Source organism: Leucopleurus acutus (assembly GCF_964270905.1).
Source record: "Leucopleurus acutus genome assembly, chromosome: 19".
Taxonomy (NCBI): Eukaryota; Metazoa; Chordata; class Mammalia; order Artiodactyla; family Delphinidae; genus Leucopleurus; species Leucopleurus acutus.
Window position 1 is genome coordinate 59,574,189 of NC_139161.1, and position 16,197 is coordinate 59,590,385.

Here is a 16,197-nt window from a genome sequence, read left to right on the forward strand (position 1 = left end):
AGGCTGGGCAGGTCCCGCTGGAGCCTGAGATTAGCAGGTGCAGGTCTACGTGAAGGGCCGGGGTCCTGGGTCCCAGCTCCGAACAGGGCAGGCCTCGCAGTTCTGGCTTTCCTGGTGGATGAAGGAAAAAGGGATCGGCAAAAGGCCAGGGAGGTCCAAGGGGGCAGGCGGCCCGGCCACACGTGTGCCACCGCTCAGTCTCCTGTCCAGGACGAGGGCAAGGGCCCTGTAGTGACAGCCTTAGCCCTGACCACATCTGGGCCCCTGAGGCCAAAGCGTGGCCCTGGAGGGGGCAGTGGTGACCCCAGCAACAGAGGGAGCCACAGCGTCTGTGCAGGGAGAGGCGGGGGGCGGGGCAGACCTACGGCCTCAGATTCGGGCCTGGGCCGGTCAGCCTCGGGCAGCGCCCAATCTCGCACACCTGGGTGATCTCACCTGCGAAACAGGCTGACCAAACCCATCTGAGCCCCAAGCTGCCGTTCCCCTAGGTGGTTTGGCCTGGTCTCGTTCCAGACACCAGCCGTGTTATCTGGGGGCTGATGGGCCGGCCCTGCTGGGAAAACGCCTCCCCGGGCCTGTCAGGGTTTCGGGTGCAAGACCCGGGAGGTGGGGGTGGGGGGCTGAGGCCGCGCCGAGGGGACCAGGGCCCCGCACCTGAGTGCCTCATCCAATCAGGATGGGGCAGGCTCGGGCCTCGTCCTCTGACAGGTTCCGCAGGTTCTTCTCAGATTCCTCCGAAGAGCTGTGGGGAGGGGCAGCGGTCAGCGGGTCTGGGGTCAGGCCCTCCACGGCCCTCTGTGCCCAGCTGGGATATGAGGCTGGCTGAAGGGTGGGGGGAGGGAGGCTGGGAGCCAACCAACCCCCTCCTGTGGAGCCAGCCACCTCCTCACCCCAGGAAGTCCTTCACGTCCTCCACCGTCACGTCCCCTGTCGTGTCGAGCGTCGTGTCGGCACTGGTGGCTGAGTCGACGGACGTGGGTGAGAGCATGGCCTCAGGCGGCTCCGGGGTGTCTGCAGAGAGGAAGTGATCAGGCCCTTCTCAGGGCCCCGGGGCAGCCTCCACACCTGGGGCCCTGGTCCTGAGTCCAGCACACAGTGGACCACGGCACCAGCACACGGACCCCCACCCTCTCGTGCCCAGCATGCCCTTCCCCCAGCCTCCTCAGGGGCCGTATCCCGCAGAGACCCTCCCTCCTCACCAGTTCCCTCGCTGCGGGTGGGATCGGGGCTTCCGCTGCAGCTCTGTGGACCCAGGACGACGCCAGCGGTCCCGTTAGCCTGGCTCAGCTTGGGCGACTCTTGGGGCCTGTAGCTGCAGAGATGGGTCTGTGCTGGGGACCAGGGGCAGGTGCCTCATGGCTCGAGGGCCAGGCCCCCACCCTCCCACTCCTGAGCCCTGGGACCAGAGAGGGGTGACACCGGGGATGGCAACTCTGCTCCTTGCTCCAGGCCCCACCCCCTCCACGCACCTGGCACGCATGGCATCACGGGGCCAACTGATGTCCAGAGAGCAGAGTGGCTCCGTGATGTTCCGGGCGCTCAGGGAAAAGCGCTCAAACTCCGACGGGGAAATCAGGTAGAACCCTGGGGGTGGGTGGGAGGGGAGCAGAGAGTGTAGTGAAGGGCCTGCCCCCTCTTCCGGAAGCCCTGTGAGCGGCCCCTCCCCTGCCGTCCGGGGCCCTCACCCTGGCCGTGTCGTGTGAAGACGCAGGAGGCGATGCCGCTGATGTCCTCCTTGCGGATGCAGGCATAGTGCACCTGGGGCCGCAGGCCGGGCACCGAGAACACGTGCACGTCGCCCAGGTTGGTGAGGCAGGCCAGGCAGGTCTCGGCGTAGTCCTCGCAGGCCACGCTGGCAAAGGTGGCCAGGGCCACCTTGCGCACGCGGCAGCCCTCGTGGGCCGTCAGCTTGAACTTGGTCTTGGCGCTCACTTTGGGCAGCGTGAACACCTGGAGGCAGGCAGGGGATGGCCGCTGAGCAGAGCCCGGCCCGTCCTCGACCCCATGCCGCCACCCAGCCCGGCCCTCCAGCCCCACCCGCTTCTCTGCCCGGAAACCTGCCAGGCCTCTCCCGCTGTAGTGGAGCCAGTCCCGCCGGTTGGAAGGGCAGGGGGCCGGGACCCCCCACACCTGGAGCTCTGGGGGGGTGGTCGAGTTCCTGGGGGCCCCAGGGGTTCCCCGGGGCGTCGCTGCCGGCTGGGGGCTCTCGGGAGGTCTCAGCAAGTGGGCGTAGGCGGGCAAGCGTCGTCAAGGGTCTGGCGGTGTCCAGGAGACGGAAGCCCCAGGGGTCTCTGTGTCAGCTCACCTTGAACTGCTCCTCAGATGCGATAAGCACAGCGTGGCCGCCCTGCATGTCAGGCGCCTGTGCCAGGTCCCTTGAGGCCTCGTAGGGCTCCGGCAGCGGGCGGCCGCGTCCATCCAGCACGGCCACGGCCACCACGGGTGCGCGGTGCATCAGCTGTACCTCCTTGCCCAGCACAGCCTCCACTGCCCGCTCGGGCCGCCTGTCACTGTTCGCCGCTGCCGCGGGCACCTCCAGCGCATAGGCAAACACGGAGCCCGAGTTGGTGCCTGCCCACATGGTGGGGCCGTGGTGGGCCGCTGGGGGACGATGGGCTGGTGAGGCAGGCACGTGCCTCCCCTCCCCGCCCCTCCCGATGCCCTGGGACCCTGAACTGGTTCTCTCCAGCCCACACCTCCCTGGTGACCTCGGCCAGTCCTCCTGCAGGCGCAGGAGTGACCTCTAGGGCACCTCCGCGGGGATGTCAAACTGGACCCTGACCTCTCAGACCCGCCCCCCCAGCATCCCGGGGATGCGGCCCCATCGCGGAGCCACGACTCCCCTACGTCCATCACTGGTCCTGCTGCAGACACCGAGCCTGCCATCCCGTGCAAGCTGACCCCCCTCAGGAAGAAGTGGAAAATCAGCTAAAAACGCACGGGCGTGGATGGACCAGGCAGTCACCACTGTGCGCCTTTGATGAACTGGGGACCTCAGCAGCAGCCGCGGGGGGCAGGGCCGGAGCAAAAGTTAGTGGGCAATCAAAGCCATGCCTGCCGAAGGCCAGCTGGCTTCCCGGGGGCGCTGGAAGCGGGCCAAGCAGAAGCCCGGGCTGCCGCATCCAGACAGTGGGAAGGCCCGCCGGGCAGAGGGACGCTCCACAGACCCCACCAGGAGTGGGGGCTCCCCGCCCAGACGGGGACGGAAAGACGCATCGACGACAGCGCCACGTGCAGACTAGCTGGACACTGACCCAACCCCAGAAAGGCGTTTCTGAGACGAACAGAGTCGCCTGTGGGCCGAGTGTGACGGGAAAACCCTAGCTTCAGCGTCAATGCTACGGCGTGCGACTCGGGCACCCTGGCTGTAGGTTATGTCCACCAGACGCACACTGAGCTGTTCACACAGGGGCTTTCACTTAAAATCCCCGAGACACGACAGATGTGCCCCATCATCAAGTTAAACCAATCAGCAACTCCGTCCATAAACCCGCCCGCATCACTGCCCTCTGCAGGACCCTCAGGGGCTCCAACCGCTCGGGGTCAAAGCCAGCTCCTCGGGCTTCCCTGGTAGTGCAGTGGTTAAGAATCCACCTGCCAATGCAGGGGACACGGGTTCGAGCCCTGGTCCGGGAAGATCCCACATGCCGCGGAGCGACCAAGCCCGTGCGCCACAGCTACTGAGCCTGCGCTCTAGAGCCCGCGCGCCACAACTACTGAAGCCCGTGCGCCTAGAGCCCGTACTCCGCAACAAGAGAAGCCACCACAATAAGAAGCCCGCGCACTGCAACGAAGAGTAGCCCCCGCTCGCCGCAACTAGAGAAAACCTGCACGCAGCAACGAAGACCCAACGCAACCAAAAATAAATAAATAAATAAATTTATGTTAAAAAAAAAAAAACCTTACTATATATAAAGCCAGCTCCTTGGCTAGGCAGCCGGAACCCACACCTCCCGGGCCCGTCCTCTGCTCCAGCCACACTGCCCGGGGTCTCCCGACACACGTCCACCTCAGCCTCGGAGCTGCAGCCCACACGCCCCCCCAGGACCCGGGCTCCCGTCTCCGCTCGGGTCTCCGTTCACCAACCCCACCGTCGGGCTGTCCCAGGGGCAGCTGTGGGCCGGGGCACCCTGTTGCCAGCGCAGCCCAGCACTCAGCAGGCAACACTTTCCAACCTTCCGGGAGGCGCCACTCCACGCCTGTTTCCCAGGCGGCTGACCGGAACCCGGGCCACACCACCCAGGGCCACCTCCCCAGCACACCCCTCCCGGCCTCACCGTCGCGAAGGAAGGTGTCGGCGAAGTAGAGGCAGCGCACGACGCCCGAGAGGGAGTCATCGGCCGAGCGGGGCTCAATGCGGCGCTGCACGGGCGTCACTTCCACGTCGTGGGGGCCGGCCTGCTCCGCCAGCTGCGCGTTGGCCTCCTGCAACTTGAGGGGCACGAGGCTCGGGAGCCCGGTCTTCCCGCCCCCGTCGCCCCGCCCGGCCGCCCAGCCGCCTGGCCCACCTTGCTGCTGGCGGCAGTCAAGCGCTTCTTGCCCGAGACGCGGCTTTTGCGGATGCGCCGGAAGGACTGGCGCAGTGACTTCTTGAGCGACTTCACACGGGACAGCGGCCCCTCCATGGCCAGGGAGTCGTTGGGGTGCAGGGTGCACCTGGGGGCGCAGGTGCCGGGCATCAGGGAAGCCCGAGCCCCAAGGCCGCCCTCGAGCCCAGCCACCAGGGGGCCTAACTTCCACCAGCAGCGCTTCCTGTGAGGCTCGAAAGCACCCCCCACCTGCGCCCCAGCAAACCTCGGGAGGGGCCCGCACGCACCTGGCCAGCACGGGGCTCCTGCGCAGGTAGTCGAAGAGGCCGAAGCCGTGGCTGGTGCCAAAGGCCACAAGGCCCCACTCAGCGTGGAGCGTGACGGCAGTGACAGCAGCCGGCGGCAGGCACTGGACCAGTGCGCGGGGCTGGAAGCCGGCCGGCCAGGGCAGCGGCCCTGTGCGTGGGCTCAGCCGCTCGTGGCCCTTCCACGTGAAGCCCTCACGGTCCTGGAGGAGGTCCACGCTGGCCACGCCCACCGCCTGATCCGACGGCTCATCACTTAACTCCAGCACCAGCACCTGAGGGGCGGGGAGGGGGGGCAGGGGGCGGTCAGCACAAAGAGGGGGCCACCCGCGCCCCACCCGAGCCTCGGATGCCTCTGCCAGGGTGGTCCCAGGATTGTCTCCAGTGCATCCTCTGAATAAACACTGGACGCCCACTGTATACCAGGGCCCCACTGAGCAACACGGTGGCGACCAGGACCTGCCAGCCCTGCCCTCCCGGGGCTCACCTAACACCTGTGCTCCCACCCCAGCCCCAAGCCTCCGTGGGTCCCCACAGCCCTGGCTGGTCCCACCTGGAGCCCCGTTCCCACCTCTGGGTTTTTGCCGCTCCGGTCCCTCTACCACCCCACCAGACCCTCCAGAAAGCCCCCCAAGACCCGCAGCCCTGGGGGCGCCTTGGCCCTACCTGGCCCGCGGTGCCGGCCACCACCATCTGGGCGGTGTACTTGCAGAGCGCCACCTTCTGCACGCCAAGACGCGGATCGTCGCTGTAGGGGTCGAAGCAGCCCACCTGCAGGGTGGAAGGACTGGTGACACAGGGCGGAGCCCGGACCAGGCTCCCCGGAGCCAGGGGAGGGGCCCACCTTGCGGAAGGGTGGCCAGTCGTCCTCGGCGGCCTGGGCCAGGCTGTCGGCGTGCTCGCAGTCTGTCTGAAAGAGGCCGGCGGTGCTCAGCTTGTAGAGCGGCCGCAGGGCCACGCCGGAGGCATCCCAGAACCGCACAGTGCCATCCTCGTGCCTGCAGGGAAGGTGAGGTCAGGTCCCAGGTCCTCCAGCCCCCCGCCCCCTCCAGTCATCCAGCGACCACGCACTGGGCACTAAGCGCCTAAGCCAGACACTGACTAGACTCCCACTGCACACAGCAAACAGGAAGTACCAACCGTACAGAACACATACTGAGCGCCTACTGTATGCCCGGCCACATACAGCAGGTGCTGGGCCCTTCCCTGCAAAGAGGGTGAGAAGGTGCTGAAATAATCACCAGAAATGATGAGCAGGAGGTGAGGGGCGGGTGACACAGGGAACAGAGGACTACGGAGGTTCTGCCCCCAGGGGAGCCTCCAGAAAAGGTGACCAGAGAGGCAGTCACAGAGCGGAGGGATCGGCTGGGGCAGGAGCAGCAGCAGGAAGCCTGGGGAGGCCGGGAGGAAGCAGAGAGGGAAAGGGGGGAGGAGCAGACCAAACTGGGGTGCAGCCTCAGGACACAGCTGCAGAGTCCAGGTCACCGGCGCCTGGGTGGTGGGGGGAGCCCAGAGCCAGGGCATGAGGTGAGTGAGGCCGTGGGACCGGGTGGGACGGCTCCGGAGGCCCTGAAACCCACGGTGAGGAGTTCTCACTGGAGAGGGGCCGCTGGAGTCAGAGGCCCGAGGGTCCCAGCACAGGCAGATGGCAGGGGCTGGGCAGGAAGTCAGGGCCCGAGTCACCGGGCACGTCAGCGCCCGCCAGGCCCAGGCTGGGCTCTCAGGCACCTGCCCTGTGCAGCTCGGCATGGGCCAGCCCAGATTTTCCAGTCCCGGGGCAGGCTGAGTGGGTGGAGCCCAGTTTCGGGCTAAAAGGAGGGCTGAGCCTTAAACCAGAGTCTAGAGAGGCTTCCCCCCAGTGCACCCTGCGGGAATGGGGATGACCTGGTCCCACCAGGGGCCGGGCCTGAGTCAGCGAGCAGGTCAGCTCCCACCAGGCCCAGGATGGGCCCTCCCGCACCCGCATGGGCTGCGCCAGGCCCTGCTCGCCCACACACACACAGTCATACCACGCGTCACAACTGGGCTGAGCCGGAGACATGTGTTCGCCTACCCGGTCAGCAGCAGCCCTCGCTGGGTCGGCTCCTGAGCCAGGTTCCGGCCCCCGGTGATAGGCCAGCTCTGAGAGACGAAGACAGAGACGGAAGCAGAAGATCAGGACAAGCATCTTCCTCCTCTCACCCCAGGAGTGGCATCCAGGGCACAAAGTCCCTCTGAGTTCCCCACATACACCTGCCACACCCCCATCTCAGGCGCGTGCCCAGGCAGCACCCTTCCTCCGGGCACACACCGAGGCACCGGAGGCCGGCTGGGGGTTCTGCTGCTCGCCAGCGCTCACGATGCGGGCCCACAGCTTGGCAGGGACGTTGGCGACGTGGGCCGAGCAGGTGATGGCGGACGAGTGCAGCGGGGCCAGGTATGGGGCGGGCACGGCCGGCCAGCCGGGCGTCTGCAGGTCCAGCACCACCAGCTCCTCTTCGAGCAGCACGGCCAGGGCCTGGGGCTCGTCGAACTCTGCGGGACGGGGTGGGTGAGTGCAGCCGCAGACACACGGGCACGGGGTGGGAGGGCAGGTACGCACCGTCCTCGGGCCGCGTGCTGTGCACCGTGAAGAAGTCGATGACGCGGGAGGTGAAGTCCAGCGTCACCAGGGTCTCGGCCTGGAGCACACTCACGCAGTGGCGGTCGCCATAGCTGGCGCGGGGCATGCCACCGCTGAAGACGATGAAGTGCTCGCTGCTCGGGGCGGAGGAGCCACGTGAGCCACCGGAGGGGCCCCGTGGGGACCAGGAGAGCCTCCCCCAGCCCCGCCCTGCGCTCCCGCAGCCGGGGGTGGCCCCGGCGCACCACCTACCCCGACGCACAGTTTCGCCACAGGATCTTGCTGATGGCTTTGCAGGGGAAGGGGCCTGGGGGGTAGGACAGCATCAGGCTCACCGAGCCCCGGCCGCTTCTCCGTTCTCCTCCTGCCTCCAACGCTCCCACCTCCCGAGGGAAGGCACGCTGCCCAACAGCCCCGGGGGGGTCTCATCTTTGCGGCTGGGCTCAGCCCCGCCACCTTCTACAAGTCCTCCCAAAGCCCCCCACCAAGGCCAGTCTGAGCTCAGGGTCACTGCCGACCTCGCACAGGCCTCCCCGGCACTCACCGTAGGGCGTGGTGGCCACAGTGGGCTGTGTCGTCGGGGAGTCGCCGGCGTCCGTGGCCCAGACAGCGTAGCTGCCGTCGCTGTGCGAGCTGACCAGCGTGCGGCCACTGCGCTCCCAGCACACACTCTCCAGCTGCTGCGGGGCGGGGTGGACGGGCGTGAGCGCAGCAGCTGTGAGCTGAGGCCCCGGCACAGCCGCCGGCCTCCCCCCTCCGCCACACACCTGGTTCCCCAGGAAGATGCGGTCAGCACACCGCGCGGCCCGGTTCCAGATGACCAGCAGGCCTCGGCTGTAGCCGATAAGGATCTTGGTGGGGTCCCGCAGGTGTCCCTGGAGAGACTCCACGGGGCCCAGGGCCTTCCCGCACCGGTAGTCGTCAGGCACGCTGCGGGGGCAGAGGGGAGGGGGGCGTGGGGGGTGAGCCGGTGGCAGCGCGCCCGGTGGACGGGGTGCAGGGAAGCCAGGTGGCCTCTCACCTTCGCAGAACCTCGTCCGGGCCAAGGGTCTGCCCCTCGAGCAGCGTCAGGGTGGGAACATCCAGGAAGAAGATGCTTCCGCCCTCAGTGCCCAGGGCTGCCAGGTCACCAGCAGCCACCAGCAGGACCACAGTGATGCGGGCGAGGCTGGGCAGGCCACTGTGGGGGCCGAGGGGAGGGGGGTGAGGGCGGGAGCCCATCCGCCAGCTGAGGAGGGCGTGGAGGGGGCTGAGCCGCTACCATCAGCTCACCAAAGCCCCTCTGCACTCGCCACAGCCCCAGAAAGGGCACGGTGGTGGCTGCGGACGTCGTAATTAGCTCGCTCAGTTATTCATCAGGACATCAGCAGGGACAGGGATAAAAATAGGTCCCCAGGTCTTGGAGAAGGGCCCCTGAGCTCCTCCCACCCACCAAGAGGGGAAGGCAGGAACCAAGCCCCACCTGGGCCAGGACCAGAACCTTCAGGACGCACGGCCCCCTGAGCCCCACTCAGGAAGCCCCGCCCCCAGCCCATGGATGTCTCCCTGACTTGCAGGAGGGCCCTGGATCGCTCCCCGGGAATCCATCCTGGGTTAGGGTTGGACACGGGGGCGGGGGGGAGGCAGGGGTCATCTAGCCCCAGTCCAAGCCCAAGCAGGACGAGCCTCCCGCGGAGCTGCACAGGCACCTTGCAACCTGAAGGACTCACCCGCGCTGGCCATTTCAACAAGGGCTGCCGGGCCAGGAACCAAGGGGCCCCGTACTCTCTCCCCAGGGGTCCAAGCCCATGCTGTCACCCCCCTGGGGCACCTGCCAGCACCTCACAGCCCAGCGGGACCCTCCTTTCCCCGATCCGCCCTTTCACCCAGGCACACTGTGGCCCATCGCCCCGCACCAGTTGAGGGCCCAGGGGACCTGTGCTGATGTCAGTTCCTGCCCCAAATGCCCCTCACCGGGCTCTGGACACACTCTCCCGTCCCGTGTCTCCTGGGGCCCCAGTGGTCCTGGAGCACAGACTGTCCCTGCTCACCTCAGACTCTACCAGGATGCCCACCTGACGCCTGCCAGGCCATCAGACGTGCCCCCTGAACCCCAGCCCCGGGGCGGCTTCCTGTCCCCCTGCCCCTCCACAGGCTCGCCCCACATCCAGCAGCCATCCCTGGCCGAGTCCCCCAGTACCTGGCACCATCAAAGCCCGGGCGACTGGGTGGCTGGTGGTGGAGGGCTTCCTCCAGGTGGGCGCAGCCGTTGTGGTGGACGACCTCCCAAAGATGGAGGCTGCTGTCGTCCAGCAGGGTCAGGAGGCGGCCCTGGCAGGTGAGTGAGACCAAGACTGAGCCGGTCTGGGGCAGGGGGCGGGGCGGAAATGGGGTTCACGGGAGCCAGTGGCAGGGCCGAGGCTCACCTGGCCGGGCAGGAAGTGCATCTGGGTGACGGTGGCCGCGTCTCGATGCAGGCCCGTGAACTCCACGCCGGGGGCACCGTAGCTGAGGGTGACGGGTCAAGGGCGGAAAGCAGGCACAGGCTGGGAAACCACGCCTCCTCCTCCCAGGACCACTCTGAGGGCCCTATCCAATGGGCCTGCCTATCCAGGGGCCTCCCTAGTCCACGGGGCTCCTCGCCGCAAGGAGCACCGTCTTGCACCGCCACTCGACACGCAGGCTCGCTCGGTCCTGCAAGTCGGTGCTGCTGCACGACCTTCACCTCCTCATCTGTAAAAGGGGCTGGCGACTTGCACTCCCACCTCGCGGGGCTGACGCAGGGCACGTGAGGGTAAAAGCGCCCCCCGCACACACGGCCCGGGCCCGGCTCGCGGCTCTGCGTCAGCCTCTCCGGGCTGTGTGCACAGGAGCCGGCCCCGCACACCGCATCACACAGGCGGAGATGCCAAGCCAGGCACGGGAAGCTCGGCCACAGGCCGATGCCAGCTGCAGGCCAGGAACCCCACCTCCTTCTGGGGCAGGCAGCCCCCACCGCAAGGGGAGAGGCCACGGAGGCTTGGAGAGCTTGGGTGACCTGCTTCCAGCGCCCAGTGTGAGCGCCAGAGTCCCAGCAACCCCAGGCTTCACAGTGGACGGGCAGGCCGAGGGGCCCCAGGAGGGAGGACTGGGCAGGGGTCAGGGACGTTGCCTGGAGACAAGGCAGGAGCCGTTGCCTGGAGCTGGAGTTGGGATTCCCTGCAGGAGCCGGGAGGACACAGACAAGGGGACAAAAAACAGGGCAGGAGCACTGGGAGGGAACCAGGGTCGCCAAGGAGACGGGGCCAGACCCGGGGGTAGGGGGGTGGGGGGTGGGCCGCGGCCCCTGTGGCCAGCCTCAGTTTCCCAGCCCAGGACTCAGGCCGGAATGGTCTGGGAGGGGTGGGGGGCCTCGTCCCCCTCTGAGGCTGTCTGCCTGCCTGTCCTTTGTGAGCACGAGAAAGGCCGTGCCATCAGCAGAGACTCCGCCGGGACACAGAGGAAGGGGCTCTGGGCCCACAGCACACGCGGGGCAGGACAGCGCCGTAAGACGCAGAAGCAGCGGGCCAGGAAGTGGGACCCCTCGGCAGGCGGCCGGGGCACCGGCCCCTGCGTGCCCACTGATGCCTCAGGGGCCCACGGGAGGTGGGGGCACCCAGGTCCAGCCGCTCTCCCTGGAGTCGACAAACTCACAACTTCCTGGCCAGTGCCCCCAGCCCCTGGGTGGGGAGACCCCGTGCCACCATGCAGTGGCTGGCCAGACCCTGCCCCTGGGGCCCCACCTGAGGGGCTCCCCCCGTGCAGCGGGGCTGGGATCCCCCACGGCAGGAGGGAGGCGTCCAGCTGCCCGCCTACCCCCACACCCGCCCTGCGCTCGCCGGAAAATGCCCCTTTGTGCGGCTCACAGGCCCATTGTGTGGCGCGAGCGTCCAGGTGCGGGCCGCGCGGCGCCCACCATGCCGAGCCTGGTACTGCCGCAGCGCCTCGGCTGGACACACGTGTCTTCACACTGGCACACGTGTGTGTGCCCGGGCACCAGGGCAAGGCCCGCCGTGACCCTGGCCCACCCACCACCCTTGCTGGGGACCGTGTGCAACCAGCCCCGGCCCACCTCCCCAGTCACAGCTGCTGGGATGGTAACTGCCAGGTAACTGGCTGGCTGAAAGGCAGCGCGGCGCAGCCGGGGCCACCACGAGCTGAGCCCCATCGTCTCTGTGAGGAGGCGTCTCAGGGCAGCAGCTGCACCAGCCTCCACCAGGGTCCGGGCAGCTCCCGTGGCCTCCCAGCCGGGGCCCTGCCCCAAGGGCCCGGCACACGGGGAGCTGCAACCAGGACATTCTGACGGGCTCCGAAGGCCGCGGCCCACAAAGGATACATCTTGACAGCCCCAGACCGGGTGCCGATGGCCATGATGCGAAGCTCAGGGTCAAAGGCCAGGGCGCTGGGCTGGTTGGGGAAGCCATGCTCCACGGTCTGCAAAGAGACGAGGGCATTGGCACAGGCACGGCCCACCCACCCCAAGGCAGCCTCCAGGCTCTGCCACTGCTTCGCACCCATGCTCCGGGCCTCAGTGCCCTCAGCTGCGAAACGGGTAATCATAGCTCCGGTGAGGAAGGGCCTGAAACCCTGGCCCCGCCACAGAGGCCCCCCCTCCCCGGTCGAGGCCCCGTCCCTCTCTACACTCGGGTCCACCCCACCGTGCGCAGGGCTCTGAAAACAAACAGAACGGGGCTCGAGAGGAGGCGCAGGCACAGAAGTGAACCCCGCGGCCCCACAGAGCAGGGCTCCGCACCCCACTCCTCCTGGCAGACTGAAGTGGGGTGCGGTCCCAGGCAACCCCCAACACAGGCTCTGACGGGTGGTCAGAGGCCAGCAGCCAAGGCCAGCTAGGCAGAGGCTCTCGAGCGCCACCCCGACCCGGGGCTGCTCCCCAGCCCCAGAGACAGGGAGACTGGAGCCCAGAGAGAAGGAGCTTCCTGCCCAGGCCCCGAAGGTGTCACGCACCTGCCAGACTTGGGTTCCCACCTGGAAACTGGGAGACGTGACTCCCTTCCCATCCCTGGTTGGGATGGTGGGCAGGGGGCTTGTGCACTGGGGGTGTCAATGCAACGGCTCCCACCAGGTCCCCAGCTCCCGGCAGGGCCAGTCCCAGTGCAGACCAGCCCTGGCTCGCCGCCCCCCCCACCTACCCAAGGAGCCCCTAGTCAACCCCGAGGCCTGGCTGGAGGCCCTCCCTGGGAAGCCTGCACCCTTGGGCCCCCAGCCCCCTGCCCTCAACACCAAGGTGGGACACCCCATGTGGGTGCTGGTACCCCCTGACCACTGCATCAGCAAGACACAAGTTTTATAAGGAACCCTGGTCCCCAGGCCTGTGGCCCCAGCCTGCCTCCAGCCTCACCCCATCCGGGCAGGGACTGAGCCCTCTGAGCACCTGGCTTGGCCTTGGGTGAGTCACAGCACTGACCAAGCCTCGGCTTCCCATATGGGCACTGGTGAGCCCACTTGACCGGGGTGGGCTGGGGAGCACCGGCACCGCCATGCCCACACTGGACCTGACCGAGTCTGGCGGCCCACTCCTCTGCTCAGGACCTCCGGGGCTCCCAGCTCACTCCGAGTCAAGGCCAAGTCCCCTCCACCTGGCTCCTCCCACCGGCCCCCAGCTCACTCGATGGCCTTCCGCCCTCCTCCAATCTACTAGGACCTCTGCATCTACGGTCCGTCTACCTGGAACGTGCTTCACCCGGCACTCTCCACGGTGGGCTCCTTCCCACGGCTCAGAAGACAACTGCTCAGAGGCCCTCTGCGCTGGCCCAGCAGCCATCGCTCCACACCCTCACCTGCCTGATTTCACCCACGGCACTGACCACCAACCAAACCACTGGAGGCCGCACACTTGCCTCTCTTCTTTCAGCTTCTCACTATCTCCCCAACTAGTACATCAGCCCCACCCCGAGGCGGTATTCGTTAAACTGATATAGAGTGGACATGCCCCAGGCAACTTGTGGGCAGGGCTGGGATTTGGACCCAAGACTGAGTCCAAAGTCCAGGCTCACCCTGGACCACCACCCCCTGCCCATGCCCCACCACTCGGGAATCTGGGCCTATTTTCTAGTGATCACCTACCAGCCCCTCCTCTCTAGTGACCCTCTGCCCAAGACCACCCCCTCCCACCACTGCTGCCCACTCAGAACAGGGCCTCACCCTCCTTGGCAGGGAGACCAGCTTCTGCCACCGGGCGCCAGCCAGGGGGAGCAAGCCTCCCTTCCACCTGTCTCAGGTCCCCACTTCACACCCCGACTCCCTGGCTGAGGAAGTGATACCTGAGCACTACGCCTGCCCCACCATCACTGTCCTCTCATCTCGAGGGGGCTCATCCTCGGCCACTCAGCACAGGAAGGGGGACACCTCAGAGCCCCTGGGCACCAGCCTCCTCTCTGGGCCCCTTGGCCACCAAGTCTGAGGGTCCTGGCAGCCCCTACGCCACCTGGAAAACCCCGCCTACCCTGAGAGGTGACCCAGCCTCGGTCACTGCGGGACCGGTCGCCCCAGAGCTTCCTCCTGGACCAGAGTCTCCTGGCAGCCAGGTGGGGACCACAGCACCCCTCCCGAAGCCCCTGGCCCTCAAGGCTAAAGTCAGATCCCACTGACAAGGGGACCCAAAGACCAAGTGCCCCATCTCACTCTGACTTTGGGCACGTGGTCAGCCCTAAACCTCAATTTTCTCACCGGTGTGTGAGCATAATGACTCTAGGCCCCAAGAGCAGCAAGGGGCCCTGCGATCAAAGGGCTTGGGTGTAAAATTGAGGCCAGAAGTGACACCCCTGGGGAGAGTTAGCAAGGGGCAGGCTGGGGCCTCTCTCAACCACACACCAGCGCAGGGGAGGCGGGGCTGAAGGCAGCCCCTTTCCCGTGGCCCCTCTGGCCCTACCCAGGAAAGAAAGGAAGGAGCAGCCCTCCGCCCCCACCTCCGCCTTGGCTCCAGGAGAGGCGGTGGGTCGGCTGCCCCTGTGACAGAGCCCACAGCAAGGAGGACAGTGGCCCTATTCCATAGCAAGGGAAACTGAGGCCCCGCGATTCGAACTGCAGTTCAGTAAACGGCCAGGCATCCCCCGCTGGAGCCCCCGGCGATGCCGGGCAGAGCGCAAGCCGGAGCCCCGGGCGGTGGGGGAAGGGAGGAGAGGAACCGGGAAGGGATTTCCCAGCCCCACCCCCCAACATCTGCCTCCACTCCGCACCCCTCCCCACCGGCCTGGGTGCGAAAGCAAAACAAACCGGGCCCAAGGGCTGCGCAGGGGCGCCGAGGGGTCCCCGAGAAAGAGATAAAGAGACAAGAGAGTGGGAGCCGGAGCGAGAGTTGAGAGCCGCCCGGAGACACACGGAGGCGGAGAGGCCCGCAGGGAGAGGCCGGCGGAGTCCAAGGCGCGGAGACAGAAGCAGGGGAGCGGAGAGCAGAGACGGAGCGAGGCTGGCGCGCGGCTCGGGCAGAGCAGAGCGGGGCGGCCGGGCCCAGCGTGCGACCCCTCCCCCGGCCCGACGTGGCTCCGGCCCGGTCCCCGCCCCCGGCCAGCCGCCCCCGGCCCGCCGCCGCACCTTGTGGAAGGCGAAGAGCTCCTGCTTGAGCTTCTCGCGCTGCGGGTCGGCGCCCTGTCTGCGGAACCGAAACTTCATCATCTTGCGCCCGGCCGCCCGCCGCCGCCGCCGCCGCCCGCAGGATGCGCCGCGCGGCCCCGCAGGTCCTGAGGCGCGGGCGCCAGGCGCGGGCGCGGTGGGGCGGGTCCTGCAAGGGGCGGGCCCGCCCAACGGACGTGCCTCCTGGCCAATGGGCGGCCCGCGCGCCGCCCGCCCCGCCCCTGCCGCCTCTCGGTGGGCGCCCGCGAGCACGCCCGCTGCGCGTGCGCTGCGCCGCGGGGCCTCCCGGGACTTGTAGTCCACGAGCAGAGCTCTGGCGTGGGCTACTGGGAACGAGTTTTTGAGGCGAGGCGCGCGTTCCCCCATTTGGAGGAGGCTTTTCCCTTCTTGCAATGAGCGAGCGACGCGCACACTCAGGTAATGAGGCAGCCCCGTCCCGAAAGCCAGGAGAACTCTGACAGGGGCGACTCCCTGGTCCCCGGCCTCAGTTTCCCCATCTGCGCCATTGGCCCGGTGATTGACGAGTTGTATTATGTTTGACCAGTTTCACGGGACACCACTTGGACCATCCTCCAGCGCGCCAGAGCACCGCCCACGCCACGCTCCTGGTCCCGCTGGGTGGTCAGTCAGGATTGCCCTCCTCCGCCCACAGCCCCCTGGGGAACAACTATATACATCCTTCAGGATCCGACATAAAAAGCTCTGGTGGCAGCACGGGAGATTCTTAGGAGCGCCATCAGCTAAAGAGAGGGACAGAGACCCAGTGGGGAGAAGAGGCCGTTCCTGGGGAGCTGGCATTTGGTCCCGAGATTGGATCCGGGCTTCTCCGACACGGGGGGAGGGCCTCCCTACGCAGGGAATGGTGTATAAGCAAAGCTGCACCGCCTCCACGCTGAGGGACGATGGCCTGTCCCCACCCACATCCCAGGCCTCCTTTTCTCATCTGGACAGTGGCCTGGAGGCTGGAACTTTCCTTCCGAGACCGAGAATAGGCTGCCCTGGGCTCGGGGTCCCAGAAGCTTAGGTGGGGCAGGTAGGCCTGGCCAGACCCCACCAGCTGTGTCAAGGGAGGCACCTGACTTGTGACCCCAGGCAGTTGCCAAGCCACAGGCCTGACCACCCGCCCCCCCTGCCCCCAGTCAGCCCGGCTCAGCCCTTACCTGGGGTTGGAGCT

General features: G+C 67.5%; 1 protein-coding gene across 2 annotated transcripts; it reads right to left on the reverse strand.

The window, feature by feature from the left end:
- Positions 1-43: 43 nt before the first annotated feature.
- On the reverse strand, positions 44-15,065 carry LLGL1 (LLGL scribble cell polarity complex component 1; the record flags this gene model as incomplete). 2 transcript variants are annotated; one of them, XM_082860011.1, is made up of 23 exons in its annotated part: positions 44-111; positions 655-742; positions 891-1,011; positions 1,200-1,312; positions 1,470-1,584; positions 1,686-1,950; positions 2,306-2,601; positions 4,278-4,431; positions 4,509-4,656; positions 4,817-5,109; positions 5,501-5,605; positions 5,679-5,832; positions 6,888-6,955; positions 7,125-7,348; positions 7,416-7,570; positions 7,689-7,743; positions 7,981-8,116; positions 8,204-8,366; positions 8,458-8,616; positions 9,616-9,746; positions 9,842-9,923; positions 11,770-11,867; positions 14,985-15,065. In XM_082860011.1, 22 exons carry the CDS (start codon positions 15,063-15,065, stop codon positions 664-666), a joined length of 3,195 nt encoding a protein of 1,064 aa, XP_082716137.1. The 2 variants fall into 2 exon arrangements, with proteins under 2 accessions (XP_082716137.1, XP_082716138.1); XM_082860012.1 differs by lacking the exons at positions 44-111; positions 655-742 and having other exon boundaries at positions 887-1,011; positions 1,200-1,306; positions 4,278-4,425.
- Between the last annotated feature and the right edge of the window lie 1,132 nt (positions 15,066-16,197).